The sequence below is a fragment of the Sorghum bicolor genome, chromosome 8, assembly GCF_000003195.3.
Source record: "Sorghum bicolor cultivar BTx623 chromosome 8, Sorghum_bicolor_NCBIv3, whole genome shotgun sequence".
Lineage (NCBI taxonomy): Eukaryota > Viridiplantae > Streptophyta > Magnoliopsida > Poales > Poaceae > Sorghum > Sorghum bicolor.
Genome location: NC_012877.2, coordinates 45,446,690 through 45,473,402, shown reverse-complemented (window position 1 = coordinate 45,473,402; position 26,713 = coordinate 45,446,690). Strand labels below are relative to the sequence as shown.

The following is a 26,713-nucleotide window of genomic DNA, read 5'->3' as shown; positions in this document are numbered from 1 at the left end:
AGAATTTTCTCATAATTTTTGGAGCTTTCGGAGTATTTTTCGGACCTTAAATATCAATTCTGGACTTTCTGGAATTATTTTTATTCACGAAATTAATTAATTCCGAAAATAATAAAATATCTCGTTTTTCCATCAACCCAAAACCCTAACACTATATATATGCCGGCGTAGCCCTCGACGCGCTGAATCCAGAAGTACGCCCCGTTTCGCGAGCCGCCACTCCTATCGTGGTAGATCTAAAGCCGAAGTTTCGAACCTAAAGCTCCGACGAACTTCCGGCGAACTCTTCGGCGAGCTTTTTCGGCCATCCTCGGCCTCCTCCACAGATTCCAAGACCATGACAAGGTTCGTGTCGATCTTTTCTGCACCGTTACCCAATTCGTTTCGTGAGAACGTCACCTCTCACCGTCGTCCTCTTCATCTTCCTCAGTTCCGGTGAGCCCTCCATGGATGGCCGGCGTCCTTCGCTCCTTCATCTCCGGCTGCTGTTGCCTTTCCTCGGACCAGCACCGCCGCCCGTGGACCATGGCCCCACTCCACCGTGCCGCCTCTCCGGTTCCCTGGCCGTGCGCCCCTGCGCAGGGCAGGTGCCGCAATGGCTGCTGCCTGAGTGCAGGCCGAGCAGGGCCATTGTCCTTGGTCGCCAAGGGCCCAGCACCCCTCCACATGACCGCGTGCCGCTGCCGGATGGCCAGGTTGGACCCTCCCTGAGCCCCTCCTCTTTCCCCTGTGCGAGTTGCTGCAGAGCAGAGGCCATGGAGGCCACGTCCAGATGCACATGGAGCAAGGAAGAAGATGCACGTATTTACAGAAGTGCCACCGGTTCGTAATCTTCACTGCTCATTCGTTTTACGTCCTATTTAAATGGTTCAGGTTGCGTTAGATTCGTCGATGTGCTTTACATAATAGTGCCAATGTTTTTCATGTCACATGCTTTTCTATAAATAGTTGTTTATTAAATTAATTAATTAATTAATATAGGTAACTAACTTTATAATTAAAAGTGACGTAGAGTTGTAATTTCGTGTTTATTGCTTTGTGATCAAGGCAACTAAAGCGACATACTAGCAAACTTATTTCCCATGTCTCATGTTTATGAATATAATTAATTTGATTAATGTTTGTTTAGTGTCCTTTCTAATTAATTAAAAGTAATTTAGGTTTATGTTCGATCTTTTTATAATTGCTTGTTAACTTAAATATGTATATGTATTTATTAAATTATAGGTTTCTTAGTTATGATTCATATAAAGTCAATCTAGATGTAATATAATTAATATTTATTTAATATCTTCAATTGAAAGTGATGCAGGTATATAAGCTTGGACTTAATAAAGAATATTAATATGAACAATACCAACATTAATGTCCTTGGAAATATGATCTGCTTGGATAAACCTCAACACATGATGATTTCATTTAGTTGCTCTCATTTTATTTATGCTTTCTTTATTCAGTCCAAACATGTATGTTAAATTCGATTAGATTTTAGATGCTCTCATATGTCAGTTTGTATTTACATATTAGTGTTGAATTGACATAAAAGAAATCTAAATATTTATAAATAAAATAGTTTTAACTTGACTTTTGAAATTAAATATGTTCACATTAATCTGAATTAATAACTTTTACATTATTTTATTTACTTAAATAAATTAAATGTTTAAGCTTCTCTTTTATAGTATAAAAGTATCGTTAATCATTTCTTTTAACGATTGGTTCCGTTTCGGTGTTTGTAGTGATCTTGTAGCGTTGATTCTCTTTTAGTATGCTCTTTTGTCTTGTATGGTGTATTGTTCTTAGTGTTCTATTTGTTGCTTGTATGTTTGCCTATGTGTGGTGCTTGATATGAATAGACAAGAACTGTCCGTGGACGTGGAAGATTAGAAGATGATGACCAAAAGCTGATGGTGTGAGAATTGAGCAAGTCTTTAAGGCAAGTATAACTTGGGATCATCCTTGTTACCTATTCACTTATAACTACACATATATATCATATGCATGCTATCACCTTGTCGACCTTAGCAAAATCATAGATGATTGTTACCTGGATTCCTTGCTACCTACTTGATATGCATTTGGTGTAGATGTGCTAGTGCTTGATATAATCCATGATCTTGTAAGATGATTAATAGCTATGCAATGAACGTTAAAAGATGACAAATAACTATATGAGATCTTGTCTGTAAGTGATCACCGGGACAACAGTGCAACCATGAGGGCTATAATGGCTCTGGCTTTAGCTCAGTAGGAAGACCTTTTCTAGCTTGTTAGAGGTTACCCGAAAGGGCGGAGGGGCTGAACCGACACGGGTATAGTGCGAGCCCCTGTCCCTATGTGTATAGGCTGCGCGTCATTGTGCCATTCGGAAGGGGGGTATCTATATCTGCTCGCAAAGGAAACCTTGCGGCCCTAACATGTTAGACGAACTTTTGAAAGGCTTCATAGTGATCCCTGCCGACCTCCCTAGGAAGGGGGTTAAGAGATTAGCTACCTCGGGCGAAAGGGTAAATCATGACTCATGGGTAAAGATGTACAACCTCTGCAGAGTGTTAAAACTAGTATACTAGCCGTGCTCACGGTTATGAGCGGCCTTGGGGGTTCTTGCTGCGCCGACGATGAGCTTATTAAGTTGTTATGTTCATTTGATTATCGTTTATGCTATGAATTAATTATGCTTACACTTGATCATGTGATTATTGGATTATTTATACTACCTTGACATTTGCTATTAATTATGAACATGCTATCCACTATTAAAAGCTAAATGCAGTCAAACCAGTGTCAGCTATTTGAGCCTCATGAACCTCTGGTTATACTTGTTGAGTACGATATGTGCTCACTCTTGCTATTTCCCACCACTCCAGTTTATTAGTAAGAGTTATCAGAGGAGCGAAGGAGTTACGAAGGACGTTCTCAGGATACAAGAAGTGCTAGGCATATGTTACCCCCAGTCAACCGTCCCTGTGAAGATTGAGCCTGAAGATTAGTTATCGTTCCGCGATACTCTGATGTAAGTGTTAATTATAAGTATGTTTTCGCTATATAACATTGTTTCTGATACTGTTCCTTTCTGTTGTTGTATGTGTGGACTTCCTGGGCACACATATAGCTAGCTTGGTTTTGTTCCTTAAAACCGGGTGTGACAGCAGCACCCTGACAACGATTAGGATGTCCTCCGTCTGCTAGTCTTCTTTGATCCTTGAATTCTGTAGAGCTCAAATAGACAACAAAGCTTTGTGGAACTGGTTAAGTGTTAGCATAAATATCTAGCCTTTATCATGTTGAGCCTCCTCAATAAATATTACTTATTTAGCAGGATCATGCACTTATTATTTTTATATTTTTATTATAAGATGAAAACTTATTTATTTTATTTTTATGCCACCACAGTGAATGTACCTATGGGTTTTATGCCATGAGCATACTCACATGGGGCTTACTATTTTTAACATTTTTATTTTCTTTTCGAGATGATATGAACCTGATTAACTAAACAAAATATTGAAAGGAAAAGGATAACTACCAAGTTTACCTCTTGGCAAGGCGTTCGATATTTTTAAGTCCTCCGAACGGGACTCTCCGTTTTCTCAGTCGTCCTGGGATTCGCTGGATGGCGTAGGCGGTGGTTCCGGCGGCGCCTCCTCTTCGTGTGTAACTATCTTCTCTCTCCACACCTGACTCGGTGCTATGGTCTCCTCAGGACAGTTCTGTTCAAGCTGTATGTCTTCAGACCTTATCACTTCTTCTTCGTAGTCTACCCATCCGTCCTTGATGATTTGCCTCCTCTGGTTTCGGTTACGTCGCCTTCTTCGGAAGTGCATGTGGACTTCTCCGGTTCCAATATAGATGATGGCCTTGATAGTGTTACGGAGCGGTCTTTCAAGGATGGTGGATGGATCATACTTGTCTTCTCCCATGTCAATGTCCTGAAAATCATCTGGAGCTGAATGTTTATTGGTTGTAGGGGCATGGTTCCATGCAGGAGCTCATAAGTGACTGCGGCCATTATGTTGACGTCAGATCCGGTGTCGTAGAGTGTCTTCTAAAAAGAGTATCTGTTGATTGTGCACTCAATGCTTGGAACACCAGGGTCGTCCTTCTTGATCAAGAAAGGTGACTTGAGTCGACGATCTTGACCTCCTCCGACAAGGATCCAAAGTTTTAAATCTTCTAGACAAGACTTCTCACTGTCTTCATCCTTTAGGTGCATCATTTTATTAGGTGTGGACCTTGACGTCTGCACTTCTTGATACGGTGTCACCTATATTCTTTGATTGCCCAGCAATTCGAAGTGCGGTGTTGGCAATATCCTGCTCAGTGTGTTTGTGCTCGTAGATCCAGGTCCTTCACTTGGTGGAGTCTGGGAGTTGTAAAACTCCTCCATGTTTTGCTTGAAGTGTACCTATTCATAGAGACAAGGCAGAGATCAAGTGCATGGGCCCTGTTGGTGGAAAACACCAACAGAACCAGAAGTGTAATTGTTCTTCTCTAACCTTAAGCATAGTGAGCAAGACAAAGTTGATGGATCATGAGTGTAGCATTTAAAACATTTGCCAGATCAGATTGCTTGACCTAATGGAAAGATAATCTATCTATATATATATTTTGTTTATATTTTCCAAAGATTGAATGTGCAACATGTTAGCTTTAGGAGCGTGGGATCACGAAGGTAGTATTAAGAACACAGAGTAAAGGACTAAACATGCTGAATTAGTTGGGTTGGTTAATTTGGAGCTACAAATCATACATGTTTGTCTCTTTATTTATGTGAATGTTAGAACCAAGGAGAAGCTTATAAAAGCAATAGTCAAGTACCTTAAGATGTTACCTTACTTGAAGAGTGATGGAATAGTATCACCTTGTGGAAGCTTTCCTTTTCTTAGCGGTTGTGCATCGTGTTTGTGGCACCCTCCATGAATCATCTCTTATGAGCTACGTCTTTCTTGTGCAAATTGTTAAACTTCATGTGTCACTTTCGTCATCTCCAATGTATTGGTATCTCAGGACTTCCCAGGTTGATATTGAAAGTTTTCCTGCAGGGGTTAGTCCGACAAAATATACCAATGCCTACTCAAGCAGTTTTTAGTTCAGTAACCAAACTAGACTCCATGTCTAATCAGATTAAGGAAGGCTATTTAACCTAAGCACCATGCTTAATTTAAATGCCAATGGAAGTATGTCGAGTACTTCCAAACCCACACTTACTAGGATAAGCAAAGGTAGCATGATGGCATTTATAGAGATCTACTCAAGTGGAGATGAAGTAGTGTGATTAGTGTTTATCAAATTAAGCATGTCTCAAAGGTAAGGACAACCAACATAGCAACATGGCAAATGATGTTTTTATGTAAAGTACTCCCCCAAGCTTGAATTTTGCAAAATTCAAGATTGGATGAATTTAATTCAATGTATGATGATTGGTTGGTCATACCTTGCGCTTGTCATTCCTCGGATCTTTTTGCTCCAATCCTGGAAAGGTTAGTGGCAAGAATACCCGAAGGAATATTTCTACAATTATCTTTATATGCTCGATACACAAGGCAATGTTGCAAACAATTAGAAGTTCATGATTAGTGCTTGTTTTAGGACACTAAGCTTTGGGAAACCATCAATTTATGTCAGCGACGTGGTTTCCCCTCCAACGCTGACCTATATCAAAATCAACTCAACGAGATCTGCAATATTTATTATAGACATATGCATCGACAACCGCTCTTTTAAAGTTGTTATAAATAGAAAAGAAGAGGGGGTTGGAGATCTCAAATGTGGTGATGTTGGAGAGACCAATTGGTTGGGGAGATGTTTTATATGAGCAAGGACTTGGTGAGGTATTTATGAAATAACTTCCATGCTCAATGTTGTTTCTCTCATTCTCAAACTCCAAGGATGATTCTTCATGAATGCTTAAAATTCCTCTCGGATTGTCTCTCAAGTTTGTTTTATCCATCCATTCAATGGTGATAGCACATGGATTTTTAATGCCCTCTAGCCATTGATGTTGCTCTTCTCGATCCTCCTTGTGGTATTGGTGACTCTCATGAATGGGATGTCTAGAGAGATTCATAGGATCATTGGGAGGTTCAGGAGAAAGAGCATAGTAGAAATTATTAGGCTCAAGAATGGGTTGGATAGCCGAATCATGGGATTGGAATGTTTGGAAATCGGCTATTGAAACTTCCTTTCCTTGTTTGGGATATGATTCCTTCTCTATCTCTAAGATTTTTCTATGAAGACTAGTACAAGAAGGATGTCCACGAATGAAGGCATACCTTCCTTTACTGATAGATAAAGAAAGAAAGACTCTACCAAAGGTTATATGATTAAGACCAATGTGAAAATATCGAGAAAAAACATGGTCTTGTAGGGCTAGGTTTAAACCAGAATTTATAGAAAGATGAACAGATTCCCTAGGTGTAGCTAAAAGTGCATTATCTTCTTGATTAAAAGATAGGACCTCAGCTATAGAATAGGGTTGGTTTTGACCTATTGCAATCAACTCCGGACACAGATCATAATTAGGGGCAGGACTTGTTGACTCCCATGGTCTATGGCTGGTCTCCAAAGGTGCAAAGAATTCAATAATAGGTATGAAATTTGAGTTATCCATAAAGATGAAAAAAATAAAAAGATAAAAGAATAAAAGTATAAAAGTATAATACAAGATAATAGCAAGACTCAAAGTTATCTCAGCAAACCGTCTTTCTCCCCGGCAACGGCGCCAGAAATGCTTGTTGATATTTGGTAACGCAATAAGGAAATGATCCGCAAGCGCACGGATATCGGTGAGCATTTCACCCAGGAGGTTATCCAGAGTTATCGTATTTATATTTTTACCACTGGGAGAAAGGGTGCATCTGACTAACCAAATCTATTGCTATTACCCCTTTAGGCTACAAAGAATGTTTCTCGATGTGAGTGATGTATAGAGAAGACTGCAACCGTAGTCTCGTTCTAACCTTGGTAAGGATGATCTACTGTTCTATTGGGGAAGCTTATGGAATCTAGACACCACAAAGGATGTTCGACCCGCACCTATAAACCTACCCTTCCTGCTAACGAGATGTGGGATACAAAGGTAACTCGGAAATGTCACGTTCCTCGCTACTACCACGGTCCAGCTAGTCAGGGGATATCTATGAGTACCCTAGCCTAAACACCACGTTTACGCTAGCAATGATTACTCTAATACTCAACCGGAAGAGGATTAAAGTAAACTCATAAACCAAAGAACAATAAAACAAGAACTTACTAGAATTAGAAGTCGAATTACTGAAGAATCTTAGGAGCAAGCCTCGGGTTAGAAGACTTGATCCCGCAGGTACAACTCGGAGTAGACACCGACAGGCCGGCCTTCCTCTGATCTACACCTCCACTCTATCTCCCTCAATCTAGTAGAAACTAGAAGATCTATTTCTACTTTACATTGGATGCTAAGCCTAAAAAGAAATATTATTTAGAGAAGAGGTTTTCCTTCGAGGGCACCCCTCAATCTCTATGATAACTTCTTGTCTTCTCCAGGGGGCAGGGGGGTCTCCTTATATAGTCCTCCTCCTCTATGCGTTTTTGGGTCGGTAAGCGATGTGGTACTACGTTATCCTTGATCCTTTAGGTCGGTGGAACATCGTGTGCGAAGAGAGTCCCGAACGGAGTCCAAGACAGGGCGGGCGCCCAGGGAAAGAGGGCGGGCGCCTTGGGCCTGGCCCTTTTCGGCCTCTGCTTTCTTCCTGTGGCTTCTGGAGTCTTCTAGATGGTAGAAAATTGCACGGTGCATTGATATCTCTATGTAATCCCGACATGTGGGCCTTTCTTCCGTATTTCCTGATAACCCCCTGCAGAAATAGACAAACACCAAAACTCGTGGAATTCTGTCAGATAAAATCCTAAGTCTAGGTGTTGGTTGCATTTGGATCCTTTTCTTTATTTATTTGATGATTATATTTGGTACTTAAGTGAAAGGTCCAAAAGGCTAGAGGGGGGGTGAATAGCTTATTTAAAATTTCTACAAACTTCAACTAGACAAGTTGATTAGTAAAACAAAAGGTGACGCTATTCTAGCACTAGCACAACTAAGCTTTGCAAGCCACCTACACAAGTCTAGCAAGAAAGCTAAACACAAGTTACAACAAGAAAGCACAACTACAAACTTGCTACACTCCTAAACAAGAAGACTAAACTAAACAAGCTAAACAACTAGCAAGATAAACAAGTAAGTAAAGGAGTGGAGAGTGATTGTTATACCAACGTTGTAGAGTAGAGATATATCCAACCAATCACTCACAATCACAAGAAAGACCTCGGCAAGAGATGACACAAGATTTTTTACCGAGGTTCACTTGCTTCCCGGCAAGCTACTCCTCGTTGTGGCGATACACCCACTTGATGGATCACGAGCTAATTGGCAATCCAAAGCCAAACCCTCAGCGGGTGCCGCACATCCACTCACAAGATGGGGATCCTCCAAGCCACGAGCAATCCACTAGAGTAGCCAATTGCGATCTCCCGCGGGGAAGGCTCAAGAACCCCTCACAAATCACTTGGTGAGGCTCGAAACAATCTCCAATCACGAGCTCAACACCACCGCTGCTCCAAGCCGTCTAGGGCGTCGGGAAACACCCAAGAGTAACAAGAAATCCGCAGCAAACTCAAGAATCAAGTGCCACTAAATGCAACTCTCAAAGCAATGCACTTGAATCTCACTCAATCTCACTAGAATTAGCAATCAAGCAAGGAGATGAGTGGAGGGAGTGTTCTCTAGCTCAAAGTATGTCTCAAGTAATCAAATGTGCAAGAGAGATTTTCCCAAAGCCGGCCACCTTCTATTTATAAGCCACCTCAAAGAACTAGCCGTTGGCTGTTTTTTTTTACTAGGCTGAAAACGGGGGCACCGGACGCTCGACTCCCTGCGTCCGGTGCACTGGAGTTGGCCACGTGTCGAACTTGAATCTCGCGCGTCAGTTTCTAACGGCTACCTGCAACACACTGGACGCTCTGCAAGTCCACACCGGACGGTCCGGTGCTCACCGGACTCGTGCGCAGAGAGGGTGTCAAACTCGCGACCTTACCGGACGCTGGGCACCGGACGGTCCGGTGCTCACCGGACTCGTGCGCAGAGAGGGTTGCAAAAACCCCTCACACCGGACGCTTACCACCGGACGCTCTCAGAGTGCGTCCGGTGCTTAACCCTAGCAGGGTCAAGCACACCGGACGCAGAGGCCAGCGTCCGGTGCCTCCGCACTCAGCGTCCGGTGAGTGTTTCTCAGAGAGAAAAACACTCCCGCGACTTCACCAAATTTCCCACCGGCGCAATAGAAAATATACTCTTATTTTTCTCAAAAGCGCCGAATCCCGCCTCGCAAGCTCGGCGGGAGGGAGAGAGGAACCCACACCCCTCTCAACCCTAGGAACTCCACCTCCTTTGTAAATGTGCTAACACCAACAAGTGTCCACCATCAAAGTGCAAGTGTGTTAGCTTTTCACAAACATTTTCCCAAAGGAGTTAAGTTAGCACTTTACTAGATCCTAATGCATATGCTCAAGATATGGACCTAGTAGCACTTGATTCGAGAGATGACCGTGATTTCCCCTCTTGATAGTCGGCTATATATCCTAAACCCGATCAATCACTTCTCTACTCATCTTAGACCGGCAAAAGTAAAACCCTATGTTTATACCTTTGCCTTGATAACTTTGCTCCTCGTCTATCACCATGATCTTCACTTCATGCTTCATCCCTTTGTGATCATGTGGCCACCTTTCCATGCCACCATGCACCTTCATCACATGTGTTGCTATGCTTAATTCAAATCACTTAAACACAAGGCATTAGCAACTTGGTGTCATTAATTACCAAAACCAAACTTGGGCTTTCAATCTCCCCCTTTTTGGTAATTGATGACAACCATCACAAAGATATGAAATGAAATCATAATGAACTTGAATTGCTTGTCCAAAGCATTTTAATCATGAGACAAGGTTGGACAAACATTTCAATTTCAGTTTTGGTAGTACTAGCTCCCCCTACATATGTGCTTCCATGAGTTTGGTTCAAGTTTGCACATATGCAAGAATTAGAGTTTTGGGAGATTTATTACTACCACAGTGATGCTAAGGTATATAGAATGGACCTTTGAAGCGTGATACCAATCGGAGTTGCCAATATACCATCCTTAGCACCAAAGTAGCTAGACATACATCAAAAACTCAAGATACCTCATGAGATCACATTATATGTCTAGATACCACATGAAAATAAAACTCTATGCTAGAATTCAAAGCATCATTCAAGTTCTATTTTTAGCAAGCACCAATCAAACAAGAGTCGTGAATTTAACCTTGCAGTGCAACACAACATTATGTTAGTGCACATTCAAATGCAACAAATGGTTCATGAGCTTGCTCCCCCTATTTGTGTGCTCAAGTTTAAAGGTGTTTTTTTTCTCCCTATCTTTGTTTCTCTTCCCTCTTTTTGACTTTATCTTTGTTTCTCTCCCCCTTTGTCATCAATGACCACAAAGGTTCAAATTTTAGTGAGAATTAAGTCAATCAATGTGAGGGTCAAATTATGGTTCAATCTAGATCACTTGCCTAGAACATGTAATTCGGTTTGATCCAAGGACAAGCTTTTTCACACCTCATAAAGTATAAGGGTTATCTTGACCATGTTGAATTACACATCATAGGCTTATATTCTAGATTCAACACTAGGCTTGCAAGCTCACCAACATGTCATATGCTACCACTAGATCAATCAAACATAGAAGCAATAGTGGTACCATACATACATCAAACTCTTTTGATTTTCATGAATGAGCCTATTTGTCATGCAAACATGTCTATATGTTCTAATCATGTCCTTAGCAAAGTATGAATGCTATGTCAACCAACTTTACCTTGCTTTGTTGGAGGAGAGGCATGTCATATAAATGTGGGGGTGCACTCATCTCAAGTTGGAGAAGTCAAGTATGTTCAATTCATTCCTCAACTTGCAAAATCTTTTCTCATCAAGTGGCTTTGTGAAGATGTCGGCTAGTTGATCTTCGGTGCCAATGCTTTCAATGCTAATATCACCCTTTTGTTGATGGTCCCTTATGAAATGGTGCCTTATGTCAATGTGCTTGGTTCTTGAATGTTGAACCGGATTTTGTGTCATCTTGATTGCACTCTCATTGTCACATAATAAAGGCACATTCTTGAATTTGATTCCAAAGTCATTCAAGGTAGCTTTCATCCAAAGCAATTGTGCACAACAACTACCGACACTAATGTATTCGGCCTCGGCGGTTGATAGTGCAACACTATTTTGTTTCTTTGATGACCATGAAACTAGAGACCTTCCTAGCAATTGACAAGTGCCACTTGTGCTCATTCTATCAATCTTGCATCCACCATAGTCGGAGTCCGAATATCCAATTAACTCAAAGTTAGACCCCTTGGGATACCATAATCCAACATCATGAGTGCCCTTAAGGTACCTCAATATCCTCTTGGTTGCCTTCAAGTGACTTTCTCTTGGTGAAGCTTGGTATCTTGCACACTTGCACACACTAAACATTACATCCGGCCTTGATGCGGTGACATAGAGCAAACTTCCAATCATGGACCGGTATAGCTTTTGATCTACCATGTTGCCACTTGCATTACTGCCTAATTGATCATTTGTGCCCATAGGTGTGCTCATTGGTTTAGCTTCTTGCAACCCAAACTTCTTGATCATGTCCTTGATGTCCTTTCCTTGACTCACAAAAGTGCCATTCTTCATTTGCTTGATTTGAAGACCAAGGAAGTAACTAAGCTCTCCAATCATGGACATCTCAAATTCATTTGCCATCATTCTTCCAAATTCTTCACAAAAGTCTTGATTGGTTGATCCAAAGATGATATCATCAACATAGATTTGCAACACAAACAAGTCATTGCCTAGCTTCTTGGTGAAGAGGGTAGTGTCAACCTTTCCCATCTTGAACCCTTTAGAGAGAAGGAAATCTCTCAATCTCTCATACCATGCTCTAGGTGCTTGCTTCAAACCATACAATGCCTTCTTGAGCTTGTATACATGGTTGGGTTTCTTGTCATCTTCAAAACCGGGAGGTTGTTCAACATAAACCAACTCATTGATGTATCCATTGAGAAATGCACTCTTCACATCCATTTGATAGAGCTTGATGTTGTGGGCACAAGCATAGGCTAATAATATTCTAATTGCCTCCAATCTTGCAACCGGTGCATATGTCTCTCCAAAGTCAAGACCTTCAACTTGAGTGTAGCCTTGTGCTACTAGTCTTGCTTTATTTCTCACAACTACACCATCTTGATCTTGCTTGTTTCTAAAGACCCACTTGGTACCAATCACATTGTAGTTCTTTGGCCTCTCAACAAGCTCCCACACTTGGTTTCTTGTGAAGTTGTTCAATTCTTCATGCATGGCATTTACCCAATCGGAATCTCTCAATGCATCTTCTATTCTCTTTGGTTCTTCAAATGAGACAAATGAATAGTGCTCACAAAAGGATGCTAGCCTTGATCTTGTTTGAACACCACTTTGAATACCACCAATGACTTGATCCAATGGATGATCCCTTGCTATGCTTGTAGGTTGGAGTATTGGGAGTTGATAGCTTCCATTTGCTTGATTTTGATTTTGATCATCATCATGAGAGCCACTAGTACTTGCTTGATTTGTATCAATTTGCACTTCTTGATTGATCATGTGAATGTCATTATCATCATCAACTTGCATTGGCCTTATGTCACCAACATCCATGTTCTTCATTGCATTTGCCAATTGATGTCCTCTCACATCATCAAGATTTTGAACTTCATTTTGAGATCCCTCGGCTTCATCAAACTCCACATCATGGACTTCTTCCAATGTGCCACTTGCCAAGTTCCAAACTCGATATGCCTTGCTTGTGGTGGAATAACCAAGTAAGAACCCTTCATCACATTTCTTCTCAAACTTGCTCAATCTAGTGCCTTTCTTGAGAATGTAGCATTTGCAACCAAACACTCTAAAGTATGCAATGTTGGGCTTTCTTCCATTCAATAGCTCGTATGGTGTCTTCCCAAGCTTCCCATGGCAATAGAGACGGTTGCTACAATAACAAGCCGTGTTGATAGCTTCACTCCAAAATGAATGGCTAACATTGTATTCACTAAGCATTGATCTAGCCATATCAATCAAGGTTCTATTCTTCCTTTCAACTAAACCATTGGATTGAGGAGTATATGTTGGAGAGAATTGATGTCCAATGCCAATATCATCACACAATTCCTCAATTCTTGTGTTCTTGAATTCACTACCATTGTCACTTCTAATCTTCTTGATAGTGGTTTCAAACTCATTTTGCACCCTCTTGACAAAAGACTTGAATAGATCACAAACATCACTCTTGTCATAGAGGAAGAACACCCAAGTATATCTAGTGTAGTCATCTACTATCACAAATCCATACTTGTTGCCACCAATGCTAGTATATGTTGTTGGCCCAAATAAATCCATGTGCAATAGCTCAAATGCCTTTGATGAGCTCATTTCACTTTTATTAGGATGTGCATTTCCAACTTGCTTTCCGGCTTGACAAGCACTACATGGTTTATCCTTCTCAAAGGTGACATCCTTCAAGCCTCTAACTAAGTCATGCCTCAATAGTTTGTTCAATTGTTTCATTCCAACATGACCAAGCCTTCTATGCCACAACCAACCCAAACTTGATTTGCTAATTAGGCATGATGTCAATTGAGTGTCACTATCATTGAAATCAACCAAGTATAAGCTACCATGCCTAAATCCTTTGAATATCAAGTTTGATCCATCAACACTAACCACCTCAGCATCATCACTACCAAAGATGCACTTGAAACCAAGGTCACAAAGTTGTGCAATTGACAAGAGATTGAAATCAAGGCTCTCAACTAGCAATACATTTGATATGCTCATGTCATTTGAGATAGCAATTTTACCAAGCCCTTTGACCTTGCCTTTCTTGTTGTTGCCAAATGTGATATAATCAAAGCCACCATTTTGACTAGTATCAATTGATTTGAACATACAAGACTCCCCAGTCATATGTTGAGTGCACGCACTATCAAGCACCCAATGCCTTCCTCCGGCTTTGTAATTTACCTACAAGACAAGATCAATTCTTTTTAGGTACCCAAACTTGATTGGGTCCTCCAAGGTTAGCAACTAAGCTCTTTGGTACCCAAATGGCTTTCTTCTTTGAGCCCATCCATGGTGCACCAATGAACTTAGCATGAACACCTTTTGTATCCTTGGTAAGCACATAGAAACAATTTAGCTTAATTGAGGATACATGAGCTTTGGGTTTCTTGTTCATGCATTGTTGCTCTAGGTGACCAACTTGCTTGCAAGCTTTGCAATACCGGCCATTGTTCTTCACAAAACTAGTCTTGTGAGGAGCAAAGGCGACTTTGCCTTTCTTGGGGTTATAGCACAATCCCTCTTTGTAGAGAGAAGCTCTTTGGCTACCCAAGCACATAAGCAAGCGGTCCTCACCACCATAAGCCTTGGCTAATGTGTGATTGAGCTCTTTCACCTCTTTCTTGAGAATTTCATTCTCAACTTTTAGTGTGGTGTCACAAGTGAAACCATCACTACTAGATGAGGATGATGTAGATGTGCTACATGAAGGGTTAGTAGAAGCAACAACAATAGGCTTACTCAAGATATCGCATGTTATGCCTATGTTGCAAGTTTGAGCTTTTTCAATTTTAGTTGGCTCATTTTTACATTTGTTAACTAGAGAGGAATGAGCTTCTTCAAGCTTAGTGTGAGCCTTTTGAAGCTTCTTATGGTCTTCCTTTAGACTCTCATAAGATGCTCTAAGCTCATCAAGTTCTTGCTCAAGGGTTTTCTTATCCTTATGCAAGGCCTTGCACTCCTTTCTAGTTTCTTTATAGTGATGAGTGCAATCTTCTAGCATAGTGATTAGTTCATCTTTAGTTGGTTCATCATCATCACTATCACTATCACTAGCATGGTCACTCTCATCATCGGATGATACCTTAGTGGCCTTAGCCATGAAGCATGATGGAGTGTCGAAGATAGAGCTCTTTTCTTGAATTGCAATACTAGCATGTGCCTTCTTCTTGGTGCTCTCATCATCACTTGAGGAATCATCACTATCCCAAGTTGCAACATGGGCATCACCCTTCTTCTTGTTTGAGCCTTCCTTCTTTTCTTGCTTCTTCTTTTGCTTCTTTCTTTCCTTCTTGATAGCATCTTCATCATCACTATCATAAGGACATTTGGCAATGAGATGATCCTTGCTATGGCATCTAAAGCACCTCATGGAGTGGTCATTCTTCTTGGAGGAGCTCTTCTTCCTTCTTGCCTGATAGCCCTTCTTCTTCATAAACTTGCCAAATCTCTTGACAAGAAGAGCCATCTCCTCATCTTCATCACTATCACAAGAGCTTGCTTCTTCTTCACTTGATGATTCTTGCTTGGCTTTGCCCTTTGATGTGGAGGCCTTGAATGCCACACTTTTCTTCTTCTCATCATCTTTCTTCTCACCATCCTTCATCTTCTTCTTGATCAACTCATCCTTCTCATCATCTTCTCTATAAGCATCATCGGTCATCACTTCTTGGAAGACTTGTTGGGGAGTTGATTCACTAAGTGTTGTCTTGACTAGCACGGTGATCAATGTGTCAAATCCCTTAGGCAAGCTTCTCAAGAACTTCATAGAGAATTGACTATCCTTTACTTCTTCCCCAAGTGCCTTGAGCTCATTCACAATAACTTGCAACCGGTGAAACATCTCTGGCTATCCTTTACTTCTTCCCCAAGTGCCTTGAGCTCATTCACAATAACTTGCAACCGGTGAAACATCTCTGGCACACTTTCATCTTCTTGCATCTTGAAGCTTGAGAACTTTTCTTGGAGAATGTATGCCTTGGCGGTCTTGGTTCCCTTTGTGCCCTCAAATGTTTCTTCTAATTTTGCCCATGCATCATGAGCAACCTCAATGTTCTTGATTTGCTCAAAGGTCTTGTCATCAAGAGCTTCATGAAGAGCACTAATTGCAATGTCATTGCATTGAAGCTTCTTTTCTTCAACCGGTGTAGGTGCATTCTCATTTGCAACCTCAAACTTTGTTTCGGTCACCTTCCAAACTTCTCTATTGATTGACTTGAGATGGGCGGTCATCTTGACCTTCCAATAAGCATAATTTGTGCCATCAAAGTAAGGTGCCTTCTTAGTGTTGTTGATATGCAAACTAAGAGCCATTTCTTCACCGTAGGTTGTTAAGCCTCAAATAAACTGTGCCTCGGCTCTGATACCACTTGAAAGGTCCAAAAGGCTAGAGGGGGGGTGAATAGCCTATTTAAAATTTCTACAAACTTCAACTAGACAAGTTGATTAGTAAAACAAAAGGTGACGCTATTCTAGCACTAGCACAACTAAGCTTTGCAAGCCACCTACACAAGTCTAGCAAGAAAGCTAAACACAAGTTACAACAAGAAAGCACAACTACAAACTTGCTACACTCCTAAACAAGAAGACTAAACTAAATAAGCTAAACAACTAGCAAGATAAACAAGTAAGTAAAGGAGTGGAGAGTGATTGTTATACCAACGTTGTAGAGTAGAGATATATCCAACCAATCACTCACAATCACAAGAAAGACCTCGCAAGAGATGACACAAGATTTTTTACCGAGGTTCACTTGCTTCCCGGCAAGCTACTCCTCGTTGTGGCGATACACCCACTTGATGGATCACGAGCTAATTGGCAATCCAAAGCCAAACCCTCAGCGGGTGCCGCACATCCACTCACAAGATGGGGATCCTCCAAGCCACGAGCAATCCACTAGAGTAGCCAATTGCGATCTCCCGCGGGGAAGGCTCAAGAACCCCTCACAAATCACTTGGTGAGGCTCGAAACAATCTCCAATCACGAGCTCAACACCACCGCTACTCCAAGCCGTCTAGGGCGTCGGGAAACACCCAAGAGTAACAAGAAATCCGCAGCAAACTCAAGAATCAAGTGCCACTAAATGCAACTCTCAAAGCAATGCACTTGAATCTCACTCAATCTCACTAGAATTAGCAATCAAGCAAGGAGATGAGTGGAGGGAGTGTTCTCTAGCTCAAAGTATGTCTCAAGTAATCAAATGTGCAAGAGAGATTTTCCCAAAGCCGGCCACCTTCTATTTATAAGCCACCTCAAAGAACTAGCCGTTGGCTGTTTTTTTTTACTAGGCTGAAAACGGGGGCACCGGACGCTCGACTCCCTGCGTCCGGTGCACTGGAGTTGGCCACGTGTCGAACTTGAATCTCGCGCGTCAGTTTCTAACGGCTACCTGCAACACACTGGACGCTCTGCAAGTCCACACCGGACGGTCCGGTGCTCACCGGACTCGTGCGCAGAGAGGGTGTCAAACTCGCGACCTTACCGGACGCTGGGCACCGGACGGTCCGGTGCTCACCGGACTCGTGCGCAGAGAGGGTTGCAAAAACCCCTCACACCGGACGCTTACCACCGGACGCTCTCAGAGTGCGTCCGGTGCTTAACCCTAGCAGGGTCAAGCACACCGGACGCAGAGGCCAGCGTCCGGTGCCTCCGCACTCAGCGTCCGGTGAGTGTTTCTCAGAGAGAAAAACACTCCCGCGACTTCACCAAATTTCCCACCGGCGCAATAGAAAATATACTCTTATTTTTCTCAAAAGCGCCGAATCCCGCCTCGCAAGCTCGGCGGGAGGGAGAGAGGAACCCACACCCCTCTCAACCCTAGGAACTCCACCTCCTTTGTAAATGTGCTAACACCAACAAGTGTCCACCATCAAAGTGCAAGTGTGTTAGCTTTTCACAAACATTTTCCCAAAGGAGTTAAGTTAGCACTTTACTAGATCCTAATGCATATGCTCAAGATATGGACCTAGTAGCACTTGATTCGAGAGATGACCGTGATTTCCCCTCTTGATAGTCGGCTATATATCCTAAACCCGATCAATCACTTCTCTACTCATCTTAGACCGGCAAAAGTAAAACCCTATGTTTATACCTTTGCCTTGATAACTTTGCTCCTCGTCTATCACCATGATCTTCACTTCATGCTTCATCCCTTTGTGATCATGTGGCCACCTTTCCATGCCACCATGCACCTTCATCACATGTGTTGCTATGCCTAATTCAAATCACTTAAACACAAGGCATTAGCAACTTGGTGTCATTAATTACCAAAACCAAACTTGGGCTTTCATTAAGGACCGTCAACATGGAGATATTTCACTGTGCGGGATTTCTTGGTCGGTCCATCGGCAGTTCCCTCTAACGGTAATATTGCCGATGGGCGCATAAAGTTGAGAGATCCGGTTCGGAAGGTTGAGGGATTCGAGGAACCTGCAGGAGAATCGGGCCAAGTTTGTTCAGATTTAAACGGTCGGTTACCGAATTGGGAGAATTAATTGCGGAAAGGCATCATTACTGTAGATTATTTTAGAGCATTAATGATTTCATACTCCGAAATTGGAGGGTATGTGTTGACACCGTTTTTGGACACGTACCCAAAGACCAGTAGAGTATAGATCGGCAGGTGAAGCAACGGTAACTAGTCTGCAGAGGAGTTGCCGATGGGGATGGTTGCCGATGAAGAGACGAGTGAATATGACTAAGTCCAGGGGTGGTGACGTGTTCTTGCCGATGATCAATATTGGTGCTTGCGGATGGCCATAACAGGGAGACTGCCGATGACTCTGAAAGAAAGCGTGGAGGTTGCCGATTGATCTGTGGCGGTGTCCCGGTTGGTTACGAGGGGATTTAGTTATTTAAAATCGTTTTGTATACGGATTCTGTTTAGTTTGGAATTCGAGTCCTAGTTGTGTCTGATTGTAGCTCTTTGAGCAGGGTATAAATGTAGACCCTAGGGCCTTGTAATGAATCATCGATCAATCAATCAAACACAATTTTTTACTCATATTCCAGCATCTACTTTTCGACGATTTCGTCATATTTTACTTTTTCACTACGAGTTCTTAGGAGTTCGTCGACTTAAGCTCGGCGTATTCTCGAGTTCCGCGTGAATACCTCTTGGCCGTGACATCCGGGAGCATCGCCGTTGTCGGGACCAAAGTATTCGAGTTATCACCTTTGCCGATAGTAAGGTCAAATCGGCTGGCACGCTTTAACGTTTGAATCGGGTATTAGCCCTTTGTGTTTGCAGATCAGCTTTTGCACCAACACCACCCTCGCTACCGTCGATTATGCCGCTCATCATCCATCGCCCATTGTTGTAGTTCCTTTCCCTCGCCCTTATTCCTAATCAAAGGATGGAGACAACAACTTTTTCATCCCCGTGCTGGCTCTTGCCCACCGAATGTTCCATGTTGCCCGCCCACTCACCACTCAACCTGCCACCACCGTTAGCCCCTTCTAAGCCCACTTGCCATGGAGACCCCTGGAACCCAAAACCCCAACTCCAAATCCCACCACCACTATCCGACCTCGCTGATGATGGTGCCATCGGCACTGCCGCCCACCTCCTGCCACTTTCTTCCTTAATTTCGACAACTTCAACCTCAACATGCATGTGCCGTCTCTAGTGGCGACTATAACACCCTAATAAATTCATGATTTGCGATATTAAAAATTTTCTAGGTTTGGTTATAGATAAGAACTAATTTTTAGCAGAAGAAAATATATTGTATATATTAAATTAAATATGATATATGTTTAGACTCAAGTATTTTGTGGGCAGTTTCGGGGAAAGACACTAATATTTTACTTTGAAAAAGTTCCACCCACGATCGTCCCACTAGATTCTAGGGCCTGAAAGAGCCACCCCACATTTTCCAGTGAGAAAATAATTAAAATAAATATTCTAAGTCAGGCTCAGGTAGGTGAAAGAAGTTCTTTTTTGCAGCGAAACATATATATACTATGTACTAAAGCTCACGGGTTTGGGGCGAGCCAAGTGGGGCCAAATTTGCTCATGTCTAATATAGGTCATAAATATTTTATTGTATTCATTTCATGTGCAAAAATATTTAAAATATATTTTTTTAAAAAAAATATGCTTAAGCTCGAATAGGTTTTAAAACCCTTTTAAAAATCTATCTACAAAATATTCTAAAAATCCCACAACTTAGTGTGGGCCTAGTATACTCCTCTCTTTCTTTCTTTTTGCCAAGCCCAAGCCACAGCACACCACCGGCCTAACTCCTCCCTTCCTCCATTATCAGCCGACCCACTGCCACTAGCTCAGCTGCCTCCTCGATATCGCCATTTTCATAGGCTGACTTAGCTCGACAGTTCGACACATCTCACTCCCTTCCCTTCCTCTCCCTCTAATGAGCGGGCCTTATTCGTTAGACCTATTTTTTTCCTTCCCAATCTCTTCTTATTCCTCCAATTGGCGCACCCGCCACCACCCTTCTCTTCTCTTGGGCACGTGCCTGCGTGGCCACCCGCCCTGCACCTCATGTGTCGCTCTCGCCCATGTCCTCCCCTGCCACGCCCCTCATCTAGCTACGTGGGCGCGTGGTGCGCATGCCTCACCCACGCTAGCCAGCTTGTGAGCATAGGCCGCAGCCCATATTGCTGCCTCCCTTCCTCTCTCTACCTTGTCCAACGTTTTTGCTGGAAGTCATTAACTCCACTAATCACAACCAAAATTTTCAACTTCTCCTAGTGATGTAGGCTTCTCTTAGTGTTTTTATATTCAAAATTTAGTACAAACTTTTCCTAGTAAATGTCTCCTAGTGAGGATTTTCTAGTGCTATAACTAATGGTAGTGTTTTACTACTAATTAAAAACACTAGGTGAACTCTACCAATTTGCTAGTGAATTCGAGCGTTAGAATAGTATAAAAATAACGATTTTCCATATCTTGCTTGAGCTAGGCCCTACCTTGTCCAACGTTTTAGCTATAGTGTTTAAATCTAAAAAATCTCAACATTTTTTGCAAGGAATATAGATGGTTTGGAACACAGACATAGATTGGTTCGGTTGGGTGTCTCAATCGACTTGGCCCTTTATTATATTTATAGTGCTGGAAGATATTGCCTCGTGGGAGGTCCAAAAAATCAGCACAAAAACATGTAACAGACTGGCTTGGAATAGGTCTACAACTTCTATTTTCGGACTATATATCAAAACCATATGACCCATTATGCATATATGAAGTGAAAATTGGCCTGTCCGGTGTGTAAAAAACTAAAAATGGATACCAGCTTATGTGATATTGTGAGCCCAAGTATCATAATTTTTTTATCCGACTCTGAAGTGGGTGATATCTTGTTTCAGTCGTCTCAATGAGGCTATGTCACAGTGAACCCATCAATTTGCTATTAGTTTGGTGTGCGTATGTAACAAGATAGTTATTAGCTTGGTGTCCATTGAATAATTAAGCCCTGTTTAGATGAATTAGGACTAGTGATTAGCTAGAACTAGTAGTTAACTGATTAGATCCAAGAACTAACAAGTACTACTATCTCAATACAAAGTCCTGTATACCCCCTCACCTTCTTCCTCTGGCCGCAATCCACACTCCTAATGGGTTCTCACGCGCGCCGGCCATGGGTCCTCGCGCGCCTCGACCTAGATTGTTAGTGGGGTATCCTCTTGTTGTTGCATCCCAGAACCATCCATATTCATTGGCATCCACCACTAGCTTCTTCGTTGATTCATCAATTTCATGATTAAAGATATAGAAACTGCATTTTTATTAGCAATATGTAATATGTACTATAAGGAACAAAATGTGTGACACAATGTATGTATTACATCCATGCTAGCATGACAATTAAGTAATGCTTTGTATCTTTAAATCAATTTAATATATAAAATGTGGTCTTGCAAAACTTCACATTATGCCGATAGGCTTGATGAATCCTCATCCTGCCTTGTTTTCACCTGATCAACCCAATTCCTAATGATTGGTGACAAGCATTAGGATGTGTTGTTCTTGTTGGTGCATGATGTAGTGTGAACAGGCTTGCCAGCCTAACATCGTCCAGTCCTCCTAACTGGTGTGTGCTTGTTGCTACTATTGGCACTACCAGTATTGCCATAGAGGTCACCATTCACCTTTGAGATAGTTAGGAGACTGGAAACTATGATATAAGGAGATGTAGCTCCTTTAGAGGGCGCTAGGGTGACAATGCAATAGTTGGGACTCATATAGATGAAGTTGTTGATTAGTTTTGTAGCAATGATGATGAGACCAATGCCTCATAGTTCATCATAACCTCTAGAACAAACACTTCAGCAGCATATTTTGATGACAACTAGATGTTTTCTTGTTGGAAACTCCTTTGCTCTTGTGTGAAACATGAAAATTATGCGTAGAATATGTTTCTTACTAAGGTTGACACTGATGCAAGTACTTAAAAGCCCAAGGAAGACAATCTTGAATGATTCTTCCTTGAAGGAAACCTTATTGATTACTGTGAATAACTTGAAAGATGACCTTCTATAACCTACTGCAAGGATCTTTGTAAAAAAGGTTAAAGGATGAGTTCAAAAGAGATAGAGGCCTAAAATCAGTTACCCTTTTTGGATTTGGCCCTCTTTGAACTAAAGTGATATAAGAAGGATTTAAACCTTTAGTTCTGTTAGCAAAGAAGTCTGCACACATATTAGGCAAGTCACTTTTCACTACGGTCCAACACTTCTTATAAAAAAGGCCATTATAACTGTCTAGCCCAAGGGCCTTGTCATCCTTTATAGCATTTTTGAACTCAACACACCACAAGGGCAAGGGTTTTTGTGGCAAAAATTTTCATCACAAAAGCTTTTTTTGCCACAAACCAGCCTTTATGGCAACTTTTTAAATCACCACTAGTCGCGGTAAATACTTGCCTCACAAATACTCTAGTGGTGATTTTTTCCCTGTAATGGCCATACTCATTAGTGATGAATTGTGATGCCACTAGTGAAGTGGCCATCTGTGGCCACATTTGTTGTCACAAAAACATATGTATTGGTGGCAAAGAAAATGCCACTCGTTCCAAGAGCTTATTTATGTTTACGTGTTGTTTGGTTCGTCGACGGCTGTAACATCCCCGATGTTACGGTTACTAAAAGTGGATCATGTCATCATAAGCATTGCATAGTATATTTGTTAAGCACACACTGATGCACTAACTTAAAATAAGTTTAATTTGGATGAATGTGCTTAGGAATTAAAGTGTGCTTATATTGTGTATGGATGTTTGTGTTGGTGATTAAAACCCTAGGGTGAAAGTTTTCCGAGAGCTTAAGGGGGGGAACCCTAATTTTAAAACCCTAGATTTGCCCCTTTTGTGCAATTCCAAAACCAAGAAAAATTTGAAGTTGAGTTCAAAAGCAAAGTTGTAGATCTTGTCAAGATGTACAACTTTGGTGTTTTGAGTTTTTGAAGTTTCAATACAAAATTCAAAGTAATTTTGAAAATACAGATTTCTCGGAAGTGTCCCCTTTTCTAACTTGAATCTCCAATTCAAAATCTGTTTGGAATTTTGAAAAATGGTCAACATGAAAGTTGTAGGGCTCAAAAAGTTGAACAACTTTCATGTTGGGAGTTTTTCAAGTTGTTATGCAAAATCAAAAGTAATTTTGGAAATTCTGATTTGCCCCAATTCAAAAATTTGAATTTCTTTGAATTGAGTTTGAATTTCAAAACTGTTTGGCCAAATTAGCTACTTTCCACTCAGAATCAGTTTTGGGCACCAAAATATGTTTGGTAGCTTCAAAAATTCTGCACAACTTTTGTTTTAACGGATTTTGGAGTGTAATTCAAATTTTGGTCGAATTTCACAAAATACAAAAAAGGGGGAGGATAGGGACGGCTACAGTAGCCGATGTGGACCTCGGCGCCCTGTCCAGCGCGGCCGCCGCCCGCGCAGCACCACCTGCGTGCGTGAGGGCACGCAGCTGCTTGGCTGCCTGCGTCGCCAGACGACGTGGAGGCACGGCGTCTCTTCCTTTCGCGAAAAAAGCCTTTCCACTCGACGACGCGCTCGTTCCTTCTCTTGCACCCGACGCCGGCGACCTTGCTGCGCTCCTCCAATTCGCCTTCCTCGCTCCTTTTCCAAGCCATTCGAGCGCACCAGCAGCTCCGCCTCGAACCAAGCCACCGATTGCGCCCCCGAGCGCAAGCTCTAACCCACCGGAGCCCTCCACCGAGCGGTTCTTCTCCAAGTCCGACCGAGTACCGCAGTGATCGAGCTCCACCGTGGCCAGCATCACTCCGACCCTCTCCGCTGCTGCTTTTTGCTCGGTTGAAGTCGTGGTGAGCTCCTAATGCTTTTGCGCTACTCTATGCACGCTCTACTCGCCCGTGGTGGCCGGCGTGTGCTCGGCCGAGGCGGCCGTCCACCATGAGCGTGAGCAGGAAGGTTAGGAGGGAGTAGAGGTTGTCCCGTGTGTCCTAGGGGTTGCGCGAGAAGCCGGAGATGCTAACCCACCCCACCGCGGAGGCCGGGAGCTCACCGGCGTTGAGCTTGAGCTCGCCGGAGTGGAAGCGGGAGGAAGGAGAAGCTTCTGACGGGCAGGACCCGCCCGTCAGTGGCTGCATGAGAGGGGCAGCGCCCGCGCGTGACGCGGGAGGCTCTTGGGCCGACTTGGGCCGTATCCAAGCGGGCCGGCCGTAGGAGCAGTGACCCTTTTCTTTTTCTTTTATGCAAAGTTGTGATATATGTTTGAATTTGAATAGAAAATCTTGTACTGATCCAAAATTTATGAAAATTTTTGTGTAGGTTCTATAAATTTATTAGAACACGGGAAAAATATTAGATTTTATTTCCTGATAGTTTGCTGGTATATATAAATTGCCTCTGTTTAATAATAAATAAATCTTCCATGATTTTTAATAATTTATGGGTATATCCAAAAATCATGAAATTTGACATGTGAACTTGTGTTACTGTTATCTAGCTTCAGGAATAATTTCAGCTCTTTTTGATAAAGTATGCTCTGTTTCTTAATAAAGCTATTTAAAATAATTATAAAAGAAATAGAAATAATTAATCCTTTTAGGATTTGAGTGGTATTTTGGATTGAATGACAACCAGTGGTTACTTAGCATGATATGCTCCCTGGTTATGGATTATTTTATATAAATGATCTTTGTTGTTTGATAGCTACACAACATTGCTTAATGAAGATGATAAAATTTGTTTAGTAGTAATCTATGCCTTGATAGCTAGATTAGTTTGTTTCTTTACCATGAAGGTAAATTGTACTCGAGGTAGTTATGTTTGTTGTTATCATCCAAGAACATGTAACCTGTCTTTATCATGTCATGAGCATCTAATTGATCATGCATATGCACCTTTACGTGTAGACTACGCTCCGGAGGAATCTAATCCTCAGTGGGTTGCTTCCGAGTTTGTGGATCCATCTGGTTTTGCTGAGTTGTCGGACTTCCCTTCCGGCCAAGGCAAGCCCTGGACATTAAACCCTATCCTTGTATTTTCATAAAGTTATTTATATCACTTGAGTTAATATGATGCATTAGGTGAATAGGAGTTGAGTGTTTGAAGGGTTGTTGTGGAATACTTTTATGGTTAATAATGTTTAAATTTGAGACCGGTCGGTGGACTTGCTTTAAGAATGGAATCTTAAAGTAGTGTCTCCAACTGTGTCGATTAAGGACCGTTCCGTTGGTGGCCTATTGTGATTGAGACCTTTGAGTACAGCCCACATGTGATGGTAAGCCTTACCTATAGCTATTCCGATACTTGAGAACGGCTAACCGCGTACTGGGAGTGGAGAGATGGCGAGAGTAGCGTGTACCCACCTTACGGATCTGAGATGACCGGGAAACATCTAGATTGGCTGTAGGATGGTGGTGTACTGTACTCTCGGGTGACGCTGGACCCGTTCTTGTATGGGAGGATCTATAGAAACAGGTTGACATATGCAAGATTAAGTTCTACATATGTCGTGTGGTACTGAATCCCCAGCTGGGTTTAATCGATTCGAATCGCCGTGTTTCCTCGGATATGGAGCCTCAATCCTCACCCCATCATCGTAGTAATAAATGGAACTTTGGTATAAGAAAGAGGTGGTATGCTTATGAAAGTTTGATAATAGTTTTGGTTAGTCATAAATGATGATCTTGAGTTAAAACTTAAAAGTAGGTCTTACTTTTAGTAAGCTTTTATGCAAAAGAAATGCTTTGATTCTGATAAAGCTTTTCCTTGAATCCCTATAACCTGCATACCTGAGTCTTCACCTCTTTTCTAGTCGGTTAAGTCTTGCTGAGTACTTTTGTACGCAGGGTTTATTTAACCCATGTTGCAGGTGAACCTTTTGATCAAACTTTTGATGGTCGTTGTTTCTTCACTCTTGTGGAGGAGAGTGATGATGATGAATCTGATGTGTGACCTTGGGCAAGTAAAGCAAGTTGTGTGACTAATGGTTTATGTAATATAAAGTTCCGAACCTTTTATGTACTAAATACTTATGGTTTGTAACCTTTGGACTTAAGTTTCAATCTATGTTATATAACCTTTCCGCTTTTACTCTGATTTATCTTATCTATGAAAATGTTGTAATACTGTAATGCTTAATGAGGGAATTCCTGGAAAGAGTATAACGTGGATGATTCGGGTTTCCCGAGGACACCCGACAGACTTCTTGAGTCATTTGGAACTCGTGCACGTCGATCAGAAGTCTTTGAGACAATGATGGGTGCATGTGGGCCACTTAATTCAGGAGGTTCTGCCACAGCTGGTATGAGAGTAGGTTTCCCTTAGAAAG

The 26,713-nt window shown here is 41.9% G+C and overlaps 1 protein-coding gene across 1 annotated transcript; it reads left to right on the top strand.

Moving 5' to 3' along the window:
- LOC110437655 lies at positions 240-2,055 on the top strand. The gene is made up of 3 exons (XM_021466173.1): positions 240-345; positions 431-822; positions 1,857-2,055. The coding sequence occupies exons 1-3, from the start codon at positions 338-340 to the stop codon at positions 1,892-1,894; spliced, it is 438 nt and encodes a 145-aa protein (XP_021321848.1). The 5' UTR covers positions 240-337; the 3' UTR covers positions 1,895-2,055.

Excerpts from the sequence above, each read along its gene's own strand:
- LOC110437655 (XM_021466173.1), top strand. Across the intron at positions 823-1,856 it reads TATTTACAGAAGTGCCACCG|ACAAGAACTGTCCGTGGACG; the intron begins GTTCGTAATCTT and ends TGATATGAATAG.